We start from the raw sequence: 18,366 nt of genomic DNA, 5'->3' as shown, positions 1-18,366 counted from the left end.
CACGCACAACCTTGAGGCGGATGGGCTACAACAGCAGAAAACCCCACCGGGTACCACTCATCTCCACTTCAAATAGGAAAAAGAGGCTACAATTTGCATTAGCTTACCAAAATTGGACAGTTGAAGACTGGAAAAAAGTTGCCTGGTCTGATGAATCTCGATTTCTGTTGAGACATTCAGATGGTAGAGTCAGAATTTTTCGTAAACAGAATGAGAACATGGATCCATCATGCCTTGTTACCACTGTGCAGGCTGGTGGTGGTGGTGTAATGGTGTGGGGGATGTTTTCTTGGCACACCTTAGGTGCCAATTGGGCATCGTTTAAATACCACGGCCTACCTGAGCATTGTTTCTGAACATGTCTATCCCTTTATGACCACCATGTACCCATCCTCTGATGGCTACTTCCAGCAGGATAATGCACCATGTCACAAAGCTCGAATCATTTTAAATTGGTTTCTTGAACATGACAATGAGTTTACTATTCTAAAATGGCCCCCACAGTCACCAGATCTCAACCCAATAGAGCATCTTTGGGATGTGGTGGAACGGGAGCTTCGTGCCCTGGATGTGCATCCCACAAATCTCCATCAACTGCAAGATGCTATCCTATCAATATGGGCCAACATTTCTAAAGAATGCTTTCAGCACCTTGTTGAATCAATGCCACGTAGAATTAAGGCAGTTCTGAAGGCGAAAGGGGGTCAAACACAGTATAAGTATGGTGTTCCTAATAATCCTTTAGGTGAGTGTATGACTTGCCCATGCATGTATTAGACACGTAAAATTGCAAAAATTAAAGTGTCTGAAAAAATAATTATATTGTATAATTCTATCTAAAAGCCAATGCTCACCTAGACCTGCCTGAAGCGCCTCGTGTAATCACACCCCCGCGAATGTACGTCATTTTGTGGTATGACTTGACTAAAAGACTGCCCAAATGTAAACGCAAGCTGGTGGGCGTACATGTAAATCTCATTGTATCGTCGCCTCTGCAGCCATGTCGTGTAGACAATGTGTGTTTCATTGTCAAAAGTAAGCCTATTTGTTTGCTCTTCCAATCGTCGGACAACTAAAAACCAATGGTTAAATTTTATTTACAATACTGTACCAGAACAGTACAATCCGAATGTACCTGGGAGAGATCATGGAAGGCTGTGCATGAAAGCTTTTGGTAAAAACACCATTTCAACTTCGCAAGGACAGTCTGGCGCTTCAGATTCATAGCCTGTAAGTATCTTTTCATTGTAAAAGACTTTGTTACGGTCTAACGCGAGTTGAGTTTGTCGTGTGTTTGTTTGTAGCGCATGTTTCTTTGTGTGATCTGCAAATGCAAAAATGACAACATAAGTCCTGAAAATCAGTAATTATGTTCCAACTAGAGGTTGTGTTTATAATGGGGTTTATTGTCTTTGTTGAGTCGCGACGAGACGTGGCGTTACACTGGTTGATCACTAACTGAAAATCTTTATTACGTTGTATATAAAAGGTAAAACTGTTTTTATATATAGATTTTTAACTACAGCGTTTTTTTACCTTGAATAAAGTACACACATTGCATTATATCTAAAACAAACGATAATATTTGTTTAAGCAGTGTCATATCACCCCTTTAAGAAATGGCTCGATCGTTAAGTGCCCATACAATGGAAGTCAGTGGGGTCCAATGTTGTTTGGATACCATGAATAAAAATTTATACAGGTTTGAAATGACATGAATAAGGTGAATAAATGATGAAACTAATCATTTTTGTGCAAACAATCCATTTAAACATTAAAATGATTCAGGCTTATTATCTTATTGGGTGGAGTCAAAAGATTCTGAAATAAACCCTTTGGGAGCTCTTTAAGCAAGACTATAAATGTAATGGAATATAAGAATATAATATAAATTTACCAATGGTGAATATCAGAGATTGTGCGTAAAATGTGTCTTATTTCCCATTTTATATTTTCATTAAACTATTGTAAATCACTTTGGATTAAAGTGTGTGCTTAATGCCTGAAGGTATATGTAAAATGTCAATTATATTATATATAATGTATCTGTAAATGTTTATGTAAACTCTATTTTTTATCAAGAAATACATTTCCTAATGAGAGGCAAATGTTATTACATCTGTACCAAAGCTGATTTCATAATCTTTTAAAGACACTGTGAGAATCTGTGAGACAAAATGGTCCGACACTATGCAACGTTACCAAGGTTACTGGAGATGAATTCATCTGAAGAATAAGACCAAATGCTATTCCCCTGAGAGAAACAAAGACGTACAGCCAGTCAATTACAGAGAGAGACGTGCATAGAGAAAGCACAGAGGACATGTTTGTGACAGAAAGCCCTTTACGTTTTACACAGACCCAAATATTCACACAACACAGCCAAGAACAGCCTATATTTCATGATTTACCTGACAACTTCCCTTTCTTGTAGCATCACATAGCGTTTGTGACGTGAAGTTGAAAGTATTTCAATTTTAGCACAATACATCACGTTTCATAAAACGGATGATCTGACTCAAACAGCTGCTATATTATATCCTCTTACAGTATATCCATCTTGCATACTAAAACAAAACAAACATGGCAGTAAATAGCGCAAAATAAAACTAAATCCCAGTTTCGCATCAAGGTCCACAACAAATGGAGTAAATAACATAACAGTGTTATTTTAGAGATCATAGAGAAAATAATCTCACCTCAAAAATGGTTGGCACTATATCAAGATTTAAATTCTGTAAGTGAATACAGAAATCTCCAGACCGTTAAAACAGCTGCTTTATTTGCTTTGGGTATAATAAACCCCTCAATATGTAGCACTTGTTGTGACATTGTTATCAATCATTGTATAAATGAAACAAGCCGGATATAATCTTTTATCATCTTTTGTCATCTTGCCAGCAATTCAAACTATTGGCCAGGGCAGTTTGTGTTTAAAACAGGAAAGCGTGGCGTAATGTGATAAGTCCAGCACTTTTTTGTTTTCATGCAAGAATGACGCACGAGAACGAGTTGATTGAAAAGTTAACAATGGTAAAATGCATCTACAGTTGATAGAATTTCTAAAAATAAGGACCAAACTTCTTGTTTGGTCAATAAAAAGACCAATTCAAGACTGCTTATTGGATATTGGATTGTAAGTATGTACAAATAACAATGCTATCTTAATCTCAGAGAGATGAGTAACATAAAGTCTGGCAACACAAGGTGTGAAGGAAAAATGTAGTGGTGTTTGTAGAAGCCCAATCATGAACATTTCAATTTGAGCTATTCATATAGACCCCTTTTAAAGTATTATGCCAGAATGAGCTGTTTGTGAAAATGACAAGATTAAAAGTACTGCTCATTGTAGAAGCAAATTATCTCAAAATGATTTGTCAAATTTTCCAATGGAAATCCTGTAGCTGGTTTTAAGTTCTGTGCGCGGGAATCGATGTGGGTGAATTACGAACATGATCAAGAACAATCTTTTCTCTTAACAGTTTCAGGTGTTGTTAATGACACAGGTGTGATTCTAATGAAACGTATCTGCAGGCTAAATTGCAGCATCAAAGAGCAAAGAACGAGAAGATAAGAAACACAACCTGACTTGAATTTTAATGAATGTACGTCTAAAACAAAGACATCAGTGGGAGATCTTGTGAGAGAGCTCTTTTCATGCTTTGATATGCACTTGCATTTTAAATTGCAACGCTGTTTTATGACTATTCTCTACCCACCCATTAAATGATCTGAGGATGACTAGGGATGTTAGTAAGGGAAATCAGAACACAATGCACTTTTAACAAGTCAAGGTCAAATCGCTATTTCCTCTTCTGAATGAAGATTGTACATCATATTTCCTTGTGATTCTTTTAAGAAAAGAGACCTGCATATTGCAAAATACAGCAGTAGAGACTTTAGAAATAAGAAAATGATAAATGTACTGTATGTACGGTACATGGTATTAACATTTTTAAATGGGAACCGGAGAAATTCTGTATGGCAAAATTGATTATTGTCAATTATATGGCTTATAAATGAACATTTTCTGTTTGTATAGATGAATATCCTTAATTTTATACCTTTAGCAAGGCATGCACAAACATATACACAAAGAAAGCGATCAATAAATCTCATGGGGCTCCTGAGTGACCACTTGGATGCTTTCCCACTTGTTACATCATTTTTGCCATTCATTTTGTTATAGCGTCTTTGTTCCTGAGCAAACCATTCTACCTCAGCAATACTTTAAGGAGCTCTGAAGTACCTTAAACATGCTGGAAACTCATAGTGTGTCACTAGCCAACAAATTGGAAGCATTATTAAAATGTACCCGCTGTTTTTTATAGGTGAGTGACCTCATGTGCCCCAGAGACAGCCGCCAAACATGCAGAATGTTCCAGCACGACAATTGTCGTCATTGCAGACAAATTTCCTGAAACCACTGAATAACACTGAAAAGGTGCGGTTGAAAGTGTAGATAACAATGCGTGTCTTAGTCGACGGCAACTACGTCCCCTATTTTCATTTCCAAAAAACGCAACCTTAAAGTAAAACATTATCGCTAGCCACACAAACGAACTAGCATATGTGTATTCAATGCATCAGCCCACACGCTAACATGAGGGATGTTTTATAATACAGTGTGAATCGGGTTAGCATTGGTGGGCCGCTAACGATGCTAACCGCTTCTGGAGTTATTCCTCCCGCATCAACAGAGCCGGAAATATGGACGGAGCTGATTGCCGCCCATTGACTGTGCTGACACTGTGTTCTTATTGTGAGCTAATAGCGACCCACTCGTTCTTCACTGTTGTCAAGGAACCCAGCGGCAGATTCAATAAGGCATCTTTCAGCCAAGCCTGAAGGGATGAGAAGTGCTGCACAAGCGCCAGTTTTTCCAGGGAAAACAAGCACGTTGGCAAGTCTACAAGCAGGGATTACGTGATAGGGCCTCCAGTAAATCAAAACGACGCTCTATGTATTTAAAAAATCACAGGGATGTTGTCAAAATAGACTTGACGAACAAAAATGTTACATGCTGTCTCTTCATTATTATTGCTGTTTTTTGTGTCATTCAACACAAACACAACAGACACCTTTAAAGCCGTAATCCGTAACTTTTGACTCTTTATCACCATCTTTGCTTGATACAATTGTAGGTTACAGAGTTGTTTTCTTAACATCCCTTACGAAAATTAACCATGTTTTATTTTGTGGTAAAGTGTAATAACCATGTTTGTTGGTCTATTGACCATGGTTTAACTATAAACTGTTTTAGTGGCAACAACATTAACAAACTTTATTGCGCTTTGGTGGCCCAAAAATAACTTCTGGTACACATCCGCAAAGAAAAGAGTCCCCGTAGATTATTTCTAAAAACAAGCAAAACAAATAACATGTAAAGTACACTAGCAAGCAAGTTAAAATGACGTCTAGCCGGTAATATTTTGGGTTACCAATAGAAAAACTGGCACTTGGCTAAATTTAAATGCAACAAAGTTACACAACCCATTCAACAATTTGTTTTAAAATTAAAAGTAACATCCAATAAAATTCAATATGAATATAAATGCATTATAAATAGTTATATAGCCACTAGCCAAACCGATAATCGAACACAGACCAGAGGTTAACTTTGGGCCAGGCATGTGCCTCCGATGAAACCTTCTATAACCATGGGTAATTTTCGTAAGGAGTGGGCTAAAGTCAAATCGTTATTATAAAATTTGCAAATTGGGGTAGGGTGAGATGATTCTGTATTTATTATGTACTTCCTCAAATCCTAATTTGTTTGTTTTTAACCACAAAAAGTTAAGGATCGCATCTTTATAAAGATCACTTAGTTGTTTTGGTTAATCTTGCAGTGGTTAGGCTCAAACAGGCTCACAAACAAGCACCATTCTGATAAAATTATAACCTCCCCACTCGCTGATCTGCTTCTGATATACGTCCTCATCCGTGAACCTGTTCAGACGTTTAATGCTCGATATGGCCGCAGGAAATTAGTCCACTATTAAACAGTAAATTTACCCTGAAAGGATGCCGGCGGATGCGAGCCCAGTGACTTGCGACGATGCATCCGCTCAGACAGACAGTTGGCACGAGCACCCACACGGACACGTTCTCACACCAAAACAATTACCGCATAACCGTTGCTTTGCACATTTAAACCTGACAACATTATTCCCAGCTGAAAGGATAGTGGCATATGTCATCTCTGTTTTAAAACCCAGTGAGCTGACTTGCTGTTTACATAGGAAGGTGCCTACTATGGCCTATAAAAATAACAAATAGGGCAAATAAAACACATAAAAATTGTAAAACAGTACAGTAAAAAAAAACATACTTGTGTTGTGAACTCATACGGACCAAATCACTCTCACAAACACTTGAAGATATATGCAAAGGAACGCGCTCTCACCATATCCAGGAGTGTCTTCTGATCGGACGGCTACTCAAGTGCATCATTCTCTCCCCTCCAACCCTGTGATTGTAACCGAGCTTCATTGAATGACAGACTTTCGAGAGCTTCTCAACAAGCTCTTCACAAATCCTTCTCATTGAGAGAAACACTGAGACCATTCACAAAAAATCCGGCCCCGTTGTGGCCGTCGACTATCCTGTGTCCTGTCCATACTGTAAAACAAATCTTTTTCCATGTGGCGTTCGGGTAAAACACAACAGATTGAAAAAAAACATTTAAACTTTTACCAAGTTTGACTAAAGGTCAAAATACAAAACATTGAGGAGACACCAAAAATAAAAATGAAGAATGGGTTCCTTAGTCTGAATGCAACAGCATCTGATGAAGTTCATATGCTCTGATGAAATGTGCTGATCTGCTCTCATCATTCGTTGTGTTTATCTGGAAAACGCAGGACCACATTCCTCCTATCCTCATGACGATATTAAGCCTTTGTTTTTTCCTGTTGCCAGTGATATATTTCCTCTCATATCATAGAGGGCAGGGCACAGAAGTTGACTTAACACAATCTACCCTAGGTCCAATTTTATTTTTGTCTGGTTATGTTTATTGTATTTGTAATCAAATATAATGCAAATACGTGTTCTCTATTATATTATCTCTTGAATATTATGTGTACATACAACCCAAGCATTTGGGTTTAACATCATGTACTTGTTTTGGCAGCTTAATGTGAAATATGTTGTATTCTTTCTTTGATGTTCATGAAAAGACAGTTTGTATTGGATCTCTTGTAATGCTTAAGAAATGCTAAATATAATGTTGCAGCTACTAATAAAGTTCCCCCACAACCGGTGAGTTAAATTTACTAGCGTCTGGATCATTTTAACAATATAGACCCTGTTTTCTAAACGTCACAGTGGGAGGAAAACACGTTGGTCTTGGAGTTCTAGCGTAGAGCTCTAAACATGGAGGTCTCCGTTGACAAAGTCTTTTTTATCGTATACTTTTTCCACAATTTAGACTCTCCTCACCTCGCTGCTTCCCTAGACCACAGTGGTAAAAAAATATCCCATGAGATACAAAAGCATGTTTTTATTGCATTACATACTCCTTGCAATAAAATGATTGAAACAGGCATCAAAATGATCAAGAATCTGTTAACATAGTGGTTCTCAACTTGGTCTTCAGTTCCTAGACTTGATGTAATTCAGCACAATTCCAAAACTGTTAAATGTAAACAAAACATCTGTAAACTGAACTGATACATACCTTTAATTCCTTTTTTTATTCGCTAAAATTCCTCTCACTCTTCTTTCCTAGAAATACATTTACAGTAGGTATGCCCTGAGTCACACATTGTATATTCCTCATTGCATAACATCCGTCAGGATAAAAGCTTTCACTAAACCCCACAGAGCATAAATTTATAAATGCACCACTGAACTGCAACTTGGTTATAGTGCATTATGCAATTCCTTCCTTCCTTTTACAGTATAGGATCTGTGACCATTATCAATCTCTACCATTGCCACTTATTAATTAAGTGCACTTACTGACAGTATGCCAGACAGTGAAATGCATGCTGGTATTTGGACTGAGTGTATTCACTTAAGAGAGAGCAACGCTTTGACTGCCTATCTCTTGAATGAAGGTCCTACAGGGGCAGCTCACCCTATGACAGTCCCCAAGCATTCCCAAAATAGACTTTCTGCATTGCACCAGAGGTTGATGTTTGTTACCTCTCTACGTTGAAATCTGTCTCGCTCTTCAAACACTAAACGCTTCACACATTTTGTTTTCATAAATTTTGAGCGTCAGGACAGAAAGAGGCGAGGCAGCACCTGAGGTCTTAAAACAAAAGCATTTCATGAACTCGAGCAGAGTGCCACAGAGGCTCTTAAAAGCTTTACGGCTGCAGGGTGATGTTTCACAAGGGTAAATCTGTAAACGTGCGAGACGCGAACTGTACATCATAGCAAACATAAACTACTTTTAATACAGAATTTTTCATATTCATATTAAATTGCTTTCTCAAAATTATCTATCAAATTTGAATATTAAAAACATATTTTGAAGAATGAAGGAAAGCAAACAGTTCTGGGTCACCTTGGACTACCATTGCCATTTTTCCTTCTGTGGTAGTCAATGAAGGTTACAAGCATTCGTCCAAATATCTTTCTCTGTGTTCTTCTGAACAAAGAAATTAAAACAACAACTCAAGGTTGAGTAAATAACAGACTTTTTATATTTGGGTGAACTGTCCCTTTAACTAAAAGTAAATTGTGAAATACTGTACATTCTCCTATCCAGAAATGTTCAGCATGTTAGCTTATGGTTCAACCAACGGCAATAGTTGGAGGCGGGATAACCTACTTCAAAAAAATTTTTTTACAGCTTACATTGATGCTGCTAGTAATTACACCTGGTGCAAACATTAGTACTGACAGAAAACAATTTACATGCTATAATGAAATACACACAAATGTGCTCCACGGTAAACCTCTGAAACACGAACTGTCTCCAGAAGTTATAACCAAATTTATGCATCTGAAAGAGACAAAGAGCTAATGAATTACTCGCACCCGGAGGCTAATTTACATAATACCAATTCACACCCAAAGGCATAATTCAGGCTTCCTCCAGATCCTGAATTCTATTACTGTTGTGAAAACAAAACCCCATTGTGTAAAGTAAGCGATGGTGAAAGAAATGGCAGGAAATCTGCAGTGAGGATAAAAGATACGACACCGCAGCTGTCAATGTCACGTGAACGCCGCCATCTGTACTCGGGACTGTATAATTATTGTCAAAATGGAATTAACATCCCCCTGTTTTGATGGATTCATTGGTGCTTGCAGCATATTAGATCTGACAATGGAAGGGACCGTTCGGCCACCTCCAATAACAGGCAAAAAGAGTCTGGGAGGAGATTTGGCACAGCACACGTGACCTTTAAATGTCACGGGTCATAAAACTACACAGGTAAAGAAATGAAACATCCTCTTGGTGGCCTGAAATAAAAAACAAGCGAAGGAAACTGAAGAGGCTTTCTTGTTTGTGTCTAGTTTATTTGGGAGAAAATGAAAGGCGTTCGTTTTATTGTGGTGTTTAGGTCTGTCAAACATTTGCGATTTATCATATGCAAAATAAAAGTTATTCTTTGCATAACATATATGTGTGTGTAGTACACTGTAAAAGGTTGCTGCCAGTAACTTACTGTATATTTAATTACTTTCCTATTAGCATCAGTTATTTGATGACAGGAGATTTGGTTCTGCTTACATTAAAAGACTCCACAGAGAAGCTTTGTAATTGATTTGTGCTAAATACAGACTAATCTGAATTTAACCAAATTGTGCTTGTCAAAAAGTATATATTTAATTGTTTACATGTGAAAGCAAAATGAAAGGCCTCGTGTTATGTTGTAACAATGATTTTATTGTGTATCAAGGACACTTTTCCTCGTGTTCAAAACACATGTAAATAAAATGTCAAGCATTCGCATGTCGTTTATTCTTGCTGTGAACAGATTTGAAATTATCCAGCGCTGTCTCAAGTAATCCACATATAAATGACGTTTCTTGAACTCCATCGTGGTTAGTTTCGTTTAAAACGTCTCGTACATCAAATCGTTCGTCCTCGGGAAGGCTGTGTGTGATGGTCAACTGTGCGCCAGTGCGTGGGTCACTCACGTGTCAGTAATGTTTCCCACAGATGCGCACAATCCAGGTTGTCATTGACAAGTTTACCCACACACAACGTGTATATACACATGTACATATTTCTTAAATATATACATGGATGTATGTGTATTTATTTATACACAATTATTATTATTATTATGTACACACACACAGAACCTATTATGTAAAAATAACTTTAATTTTGTATACAATGACTTGCAAATAATTGTTTAACAGCCTGTTTAACACAATTGCGATTTACTGTTTTTGTGTTCTGTAGTGACGTAATAGAACCGATCCCATTCCTGCAAATGCAGCCATGCAACGAACATTTGCGCTTTCCAACGCGTCCCGACATGCAATAAAACAGCTCACGATTCTATTGCATCTATCAGCTATGCTTGATTCTTGGAGGAAAATGTGAAACCGTCTCCAAATGAACATGTTCTCTGCTTGACACTAAACTCTGTAAACAAGCCCTCTAGTGCTACACAAACAGTCAACCAATAACCCTCTAAACAGTTGGTTACTTTACCCCACCTCAGTCCATCAATTACGTCTCTTCCAATTCATTAGCTATAATCACATCGAATGGCCTTTATAGAGTTTCCCGGCTTAAGCGCCCACCCACGATGAGAAAAGTAGTGTGAATATGTGGGTATCTTGCGAAAGCGAAAACCTAAGTGATAAAAATAGCAGAAAGTGTCGTATTATGTAACAGATGAGAAAAGAGAGGCACACAGTGGGGGTGTTTGCTCATGCAGCCACCGAATCAAGGGGTCAAACCCACCTGCTCATTATTATTCATGTTGATGCGACTCTCCCTGAATATGTTACCTCACCGATATTTCTACACACGACTGTGAATTTGTATTTGAATGATTTCTATGTAATCGTTTTTGTTTCTTTTTACATTAAGCAGGGTCCTGACATAAAATCACTTGCACTCTGTTCGGTTAGATGAAGCCTGCTAACTGAGAAGACACCAGACGCACATGTGCAGAGGAATTTAGTCGTGATGAATGTAAAAATGGCCATTAGCAAGGGGCAGAAAAAAAGTCTCGCATGATGGAGCGGTAGTTATGATGAAGACCCTGGTAGTGGAAGAGCCTGCTGAATAATTTATATTCAGTGCATCACGCAGGGCCTCGCACCCGGTGTGAATAGGATTCTAATTTATTATTGATCCTAAAAGGGGCTTTAATTGAAAGCTGTGTATAAGTCATTCTTCCTTAAAAACGAATCCTCCAAAATCATTTTAATGCACGTGAGACCTGTCTTGCGTATTGTCCGTGCGCATATTCGTTATTTTTTATGCAGGTGCGCACAAATAGGGGCATGTGGTGCAGCGTGCACATTTTTCTAGGTGTGTCGGAACCGCATCGAGATGGAAAAAGTTTTTCGATTTTTCGGAGCTCCACGTGCGCACCGCGGGTCATTTGCGTTTTCCGTGCGGTTTTGGACACTGAAAGTGAATCGTGCCTTACACTGTATACAATGCATCAACCTAGTTTCCAAAGTGACATATCACATTTTTTAACCGAGACAACTTTTTAAACGTATTGCCAAAAGTGACTTCACAAAAATTGATGACATTTCTAAGATGATATCAATGACGTCATGATGTTATAACAATGAAGCAGACAAAAACAGCAAGCAGTTTGCACATGTAGGTAATGTTTTTGGACAAACATCATTGCAAAATAACATTTCTTTAATAAAATTACATACATTGTTAAATGGAAATGCTGTCATTTTGCAATATTTCTTTCAAAATTTAGTAAATGCTGCGCATGTAACAAAAACCCAGCTACTGTTGATCCTCGTGCACTGTTCAGTAAGAAATAATAAAGCATTTCATTCTAACAACAGTCTCTCAGCGACTCAGCAGCCCGCAATCCAACATGCCCGAACTCTCAAACGCAGCTGTTAAACCAATGAGTTGTGCACGGCCCATTTCTGCTTTAGATGATCCCAGCTAACATCAGTCAGGGGATTTTACCAAGTGTACTGTGAAATTCTGCAGTGCATCCCGTAAAATAAGCACAGTGCTGATGGGCCACACAGGTGATAAGTGGCTTTCCGTCTCTCTTTCTCACTCAGTTACTACAGTATCATCTCCTCTTTCACAGAGCACTCATCACATCCCTCCCTCGTAGATGACTGCTTATTCTCTCATCAGCCCTCTCACGCTGCCATCCCCAAAGACACATCAGCAAAAGCAAGGCTGTTATAAATTAAATTAAGAAGCACATTTAAGAAATGTTACCGCCAATGGAGACATTACTGCAGGAGATGGTGAAATTCGGTGCAGGACTTCATAAGTTAATGTACTTTTGAGGAGGATCCCCTCATGGCTAACCCGAAAATAAGACGTGGAGGAAGAATCTTGAGAACTTAGGCCACATCAACAGGAAGCCAGAGCTTTCCCTATCCGGTCTTTTTTTCCTTTTCACGGCGTCGTCTCAAGAAATATCTGCGTGGTACGTACACACTGAAACCGACTCAAAATCAGTATGTGGCACTGTAATTCTGCCGCAGAGGTACACTAAAAATAAAGAAGAAGACTTGGAGCTTGCGCATAAAGAAAAATCGGAGCACAACCAACTGAAAGCCATTAAAACAGTCTATCCACAACTTTGTGACGGAATATATTGGTCAGCGAGTGCATTAACGACAGCATGCAAACAGTGCGCTTCCGATAAAATAATGCAGCTGGTTTTAACCGCACTCTTCTCACAAAAGCGTATACTGAAGAGGCAGATGAGAGACGGCAGCGGTGTCAAAGGGTAGCATTGAGCGCCTGTTGACTATCGATCTGTTGGTCTTCTATGCACCTCAGTTCTCCGCATGCAGATGTACTCTGAATCATGCCTATTGTGAGGATATTTATATCACAGCATGATTAACTAAGGCATAACATCTTCCAACAGTAAACATACAGTAAAACCGCACAGAACTACCTACCGGCAGTCTAAAACACATTGTGTGGAAACATTTGTCATGTGCTCTTATGATGTTTAAGTTGTGCTTGTGAAAGCGCCAGCATCACAAATGTTAAAGGACTCTGAAATGATTACAGTCGTTATTTATTCAGTAAAAGCTTTACATTTTTAAACAAACCTCGGCTATTTAGTTTGGAGCACCTGCTGCTTTAATACATATAAATTCGTGGTTCAGTGTGATGTGCAACATTTTATTTTGGTCTCCATTTTCTTTAAAAGCACTTGGTCATCCATAATCACATTTACAAAAGCATACGACATACAGTATATTGAGTTTTGCTTGATATCCATGTAATACGTAACCGAGGTGGCACATGGTGTCGTACATATTCTAACTTTGCAGGCCCGAAGTGTCATACATAATTCACCATCTCCATTCTTGGGTCTAAAAATAAGGCTTTTTCTTGATGGTAATAATTAATTGTAATTTCTGTACCCTTCATTTACCAGATGGCTCTTTAACGTAACATTCGAGACAGGGATAGCCCCCGGCTTGAAGGATAATACTGCTGGGGAACTATTGAAATGACTGACATTTCCAGGAGAAAACAAATGCTGGACGCATCAAGAAATGCAAGGCTTTTTTGTTAGTTGGACAAATTCTACCCCCTCCACACACACACACACACACACACACAAGTGTTTCCTGGTGAAATCATTTTGCACTGTAAACGTCTTTTATCGCAGTAGTTTTGTCACTTTTTCGGGAAACAGCTGTGAAGACATCGCCGTGATACTGAACTGTGAAGGTGCCAGCCAGGGAAAATCTTTTACACGGTTAACTGATTTTTTTTTAGCACAATCTGAAAAAAATCTATACTGTTACTGATGTTACTGCACATTAACTGTAGACTTTTGAACTATTATTGAACATTTCCCTTTGTATTTCCCTCTATATAACCATCTCCCTCTCAGCACAGACATTCTTACAAATGATAAATTCTGTTAGAGCAAACAGCCCTCTTGGGGCTGTGGTCTGTTCCTCTGTTACGGTGAACACAGTAACTCAATGCATTCTGAGAGCCTGACAGAGCCAATTAAGAATCTCAGGAACCCAAACCACATCTGCCACCACCAACACAAAACAACAAACAAAACAAACATTTACAACAGCGAGATACAATAAAAGAGTAAAATCGGTATGCTGGTGTTTTCTTTACAGGAGGAGGTTGAGTCTATATACAGAATATCTCATCTATGAGATGCAATTAGAAATGTATGCACAACAGTATCAAAGTATTAATATGAACGTATAAAATAATATAGCCTACCTTTTCTATGCCACAATATTGTATTAACCAATGTCTTTCAAGCAGCGCTTCTAATATGAGTCTACATTTCTTCTGTTATTTCCTGTGCTCAGACTGAGCTCAATGCAAACAATCTCCTCCAGAAAAAAAGACATTACCAAACCCGCCCTTTTACAGAGAGACATTTATTTTCCTCTAAAACATTATTCTACCAAATGCCACTAAATCAATCTGCGTGCACACGGGACACGATAACACAAATCAAGCCCGTTTAAATGAAATTTCACTACTTCTCTGTGCACCATGAAAGATATTTCATCATAGCTTAAAATAGCCAGACGGCGCATTTCATCCCCTATTTCCGTGCATCATTAGTTTGTTTTCATTCGATTTGCAATTAAATCACGCACTCTGGGATTATGAGCACTGTTGCTGCTCACTATGGAAACGAGTTAATGCAATATGTGATGGTTGCTCAAGTCAGTGCAACACTTTTACAAAGCACATAGCAAATCCAGATTGATGGGGAGGGGGGGTGATGCGGGTCTGTTATCTGCATCCAGTATTCTATGGCGAGGGAAGGGGAAAAACTCATCCAAGTGATATCTCTTCTATAGAGGCAGCCCCACTCCACACAAGATCTAAATGAATTTCTATAAATAGACTTTCTGAGAAAAGAAGGGTCTTTTTGGCCTTCTGTACTGATACACTGGTGCTGAGAAAGGGCAAATGATTTGTTATAGTATAAAGTTATGCAATGGTGTATTTATAATATCCGAGACATCATAGTTTAGAAATGCAACATATCCAACGCTCTTAGTGCATTATTTTTACCACCAGCTGCGTTGCCATTGACTTTGATGCTGCTAAAATAGTCTGCTAGATTCATGATCTACCAGCTCAACAACCAAACAAAAGCAACACTTCGATTTATTAACTGCGTAACACTAAGTCCAAGGCCTGAAATGAAACGCAAATCAGCTAACAGGATTTGGCTGCCGATAGCCTTGTGGTTTGTGCTCTTACATATGGCGCTGTTGCGCTCCGGGAGACCCAGGTTCGATTCCCCGAGTCCTCTCACTGTTAGGCTACAAATACGTCAAAAAGTTTAAAAATCTTTACAAAAGAAAATCAATGAGGCGGCAAGCGATGTATTTTTGTTGCGTAATACCCATTCATCATATAGCACACCAGTCACCACATTAATGTCCTATGGCTGCACATTTATATATGCTAGTATACTCTTAACACTACAACTGTATTTTTGTTTACAATAGTGCTACAATTGTATTCGATTTCCACTGTGAATCATTAAATATCTAACGTTAGGAGTTCATGTTTTTATCCTGTTATATAAACCGGCCAGTGACTATAATATTGAGACATTAAAATACATTTCATAATGGCAACATCCAAACAGAACATACCTTCTTTATCCAATAAAGCATCTATTCTATTCTTACCATGCAATATCCAATTTCAAACTTATTCCACAAAAGTGTTGATTGAGAAGATTTTGTCTCATAAATAAATATCGTACTTACTTAGCGTTTCCGTTGTAAACCTGACGCAATTGCGTGATGATGCGAAATAACTGCTGAATCGCTTTATAAAGCGGTTCATACGAACCGTTCAAAATAACCGACTCGAGGAAGTTCTGGATTTTGGATCATTAGCATAAAATCTAATCCGACAGTTTTCCAACGTGGGCCTATGGCACCATTTCACAAATGAAATTTGTATAATATGTATATCGGTGTTGTTCATTTGATCTCCTTTGTATGTTTTTCAGTTGTGCAGCGAGTTCACTTCGCGGCTAAATAGTTTTTTTATTTAATATCACATGAAATGTCATGTTCTTGTTGTCCCCTGTGCAGCATCAACAGCATCCTGAACATCCCAGGATATTCTCATCCATTTCCCTAATTTGCTTGCAACTAATTACTGATGTACTAGACAACCAGTCCAACATGTACAGTAAGGCAAATTACATCTCATAGGGTGAGAAGCAGTCATAAAGTAGCTGCGATTTGTCAGCCCAAATGTTATTCTGTCTATTCCCTCCCCTAAAACAGGCAGGTTGGCAATAATGTTGTCGGTCTCTATTCTCCATAGATTAGCGTCAGTCTAGCGACATAGAAAGTAAATAATGTGCAGATCTAATACATGAGGCTACTTTTATGTGTGCTGAGGGGGTATTACAGCATCTGACATTAACGGCCATTGAATGAAATCTTGACAGAACATATAATCTATCACCTTTGGTTTAGTTTAGAAATAAATAGCCACTTAATCAATCTATGTGTGTTGCAATGCATTGCTGTGCAATTGGGTATGCATTTCACTGTCAAAATGTGTCTCCCCACAGCGCATCAAAATCTGATCTAGTAATCTTATACAATACCTATTGTGACGAAGTGAGGGCTTTAGAAGAGATGTCTGCACATCGTGCAAACGTGATGAGAACATCCCCCATCAGTGGAGAGCTGTCTATCAGCTCCATGGGCATCATGCAGCCTATATATTTTAATCAGGCAAATTAGGCAGAGGGCTTAACACCTCCAAGCCCTCAGAATGAGAAGGTACACATCAATTCCTTCCCCTGTGAGTGATTCATGCATTTCTGCGCTTACTGAACTGAAAAACACTACACACACGAGTGACAACTTGAGTGTTTTTGAGGATCAGCTATTTATCTTAATAATTGCATATGGACAAACTCAGTATAGGGAAAAACACATCCGAATACATACACGTATACTTGCACACTGGACACCGGAGAAAATCGAACAGAGCTCTGTCGATATAATCGCCCTCTGCAGAGCCAGAGATTTCCCGCCTAATTGGAAAGCTCATTTCATAAAGTACGGTTGCCGTCAAGCTGTCTCCTCTCACTTCAGAGGTCATGATTCAGCAGAGAAGGAAGCTTCAGAAAGGTGAACCCGTCTCGATTTCCACCTTCTCCTCCTCGTTCTGCTGCTTCCACTTGTCTTTCTACTTAAATATGACATTTGTCTCGGCAGACGCGCGGTAATGAGAACAAACCCGACAGAAATACCACTCAACTACAGACACTAAAAAGAACATGATCTTTATTCCATGAGTATTCATGATTCAGGTGGAATCAAAACACGAGACAAATATGGGGTAGGAAAGATTGCCCTATTTGTGTTATAAGGAAAAACTAAATGAAATGCAGAAAGATAAACATCCAAATTGGGTCATATTTGGGTTTTCTATGAAGCCTGTACGGTATAGCGCTAATGTATTATAAACGTAAAAAACACAAATGTCAAGTTATTCCACACACCCAAATATAACAGAAGATACTTTTATGTCATTTGTTGGCCTTTACAGCGCAAAAAAATTAAGCATCTATTTTTTGTTTAAATACTTTGTTAAAAAACACAATGAACAACCATTAAAAAACTAAATATGATATTCCTTATGACGCAACAACAAATATATTTCATATTGTATGATTACAATTCTGCTTGCATAGATTTTTGAAAAGATTAAAATGTATAATCTAAGATTTCGAAAATGCTCTTGTATTCATGCATCATGAATAACTTTGTTTACAAGCTACATGTAATGTGTTTTCATCAAAAGTTTAGTCACATTTTTTAAACATCATATTGTCAGATAGAACGTTTTATCTAAATGATCTGTCTAGACCCAGTTACAATATTTTACAATATCTCCTCCACGTTTGAACGCCACGGCACACAGACAAACATAATTTGAAATCTTGCAAATGGCCTTTGGTTCAAAATAACTAAAGAAAAAAATCCATGTCCAAACATTTCCAGGAACGAGCCATTTAGTGTTTTCTGAGGAAATCGAACGGCTGAAGTAGAAGATATATTACATTCAAAATGTCATCCACCACACAGTGAGGGAGTGGCGCATTACATATGACACAGCACGAACTGAGACGGCGAGCACGGGTCTCATCTGCTGAGCATCCTGATCATTTTTCTTTGCCAATTGTTGCCTGGTGCTCCACGCAATAT

The 18,366-nt window shown here is 38.4% G+C and overlaps 1 protein-coding gene across 3 annotated transcripts in view; it reads right to left on the bottom strand.

Annotated features, from left to right (window-relative positions):
• Window positions 1–18,366, bottom strand: part of pde4d (phosphodiesterase 4D, cAMP-specific) — a 98,506-nt gene that overhangs the window by 35,301 nt on the left and 44,839 nt on the right. The window contains exon 1 of one of the 3 annotated variants that reach the window (XM_079466853.1): window positions 6,407–6,826. The exons of the other annotated variants lie outside the window; for them this stretch is intronic. Coding sequence (XP_079322979.1) covers window positions 6,407–6,567 — 161 coding nt within the window. The 5' untranslated portion in view covers window positions 6,568–6,826. Of the gene's footprint in view, window positions 1–6,406; window positions 6,827–18,366 lie in introns of those variants that run through there. 3 annotated transcript variants of the gene reach the window in all.

Source organism: Barbatula barbatula (genome assembly GCF_947034865.1).
Source record: "Barbatula barbatula genome assembly, chromosome: 11".
NCBI lineage: Eukaryota > Metazoa > Chordata > Actinopteri > Cypriniformes > Nemacheilidae > Barbatula > Barbatula barbatula.
This window is presented reverse-complemented; position numbering and strand designations above follow the sequence as displayed.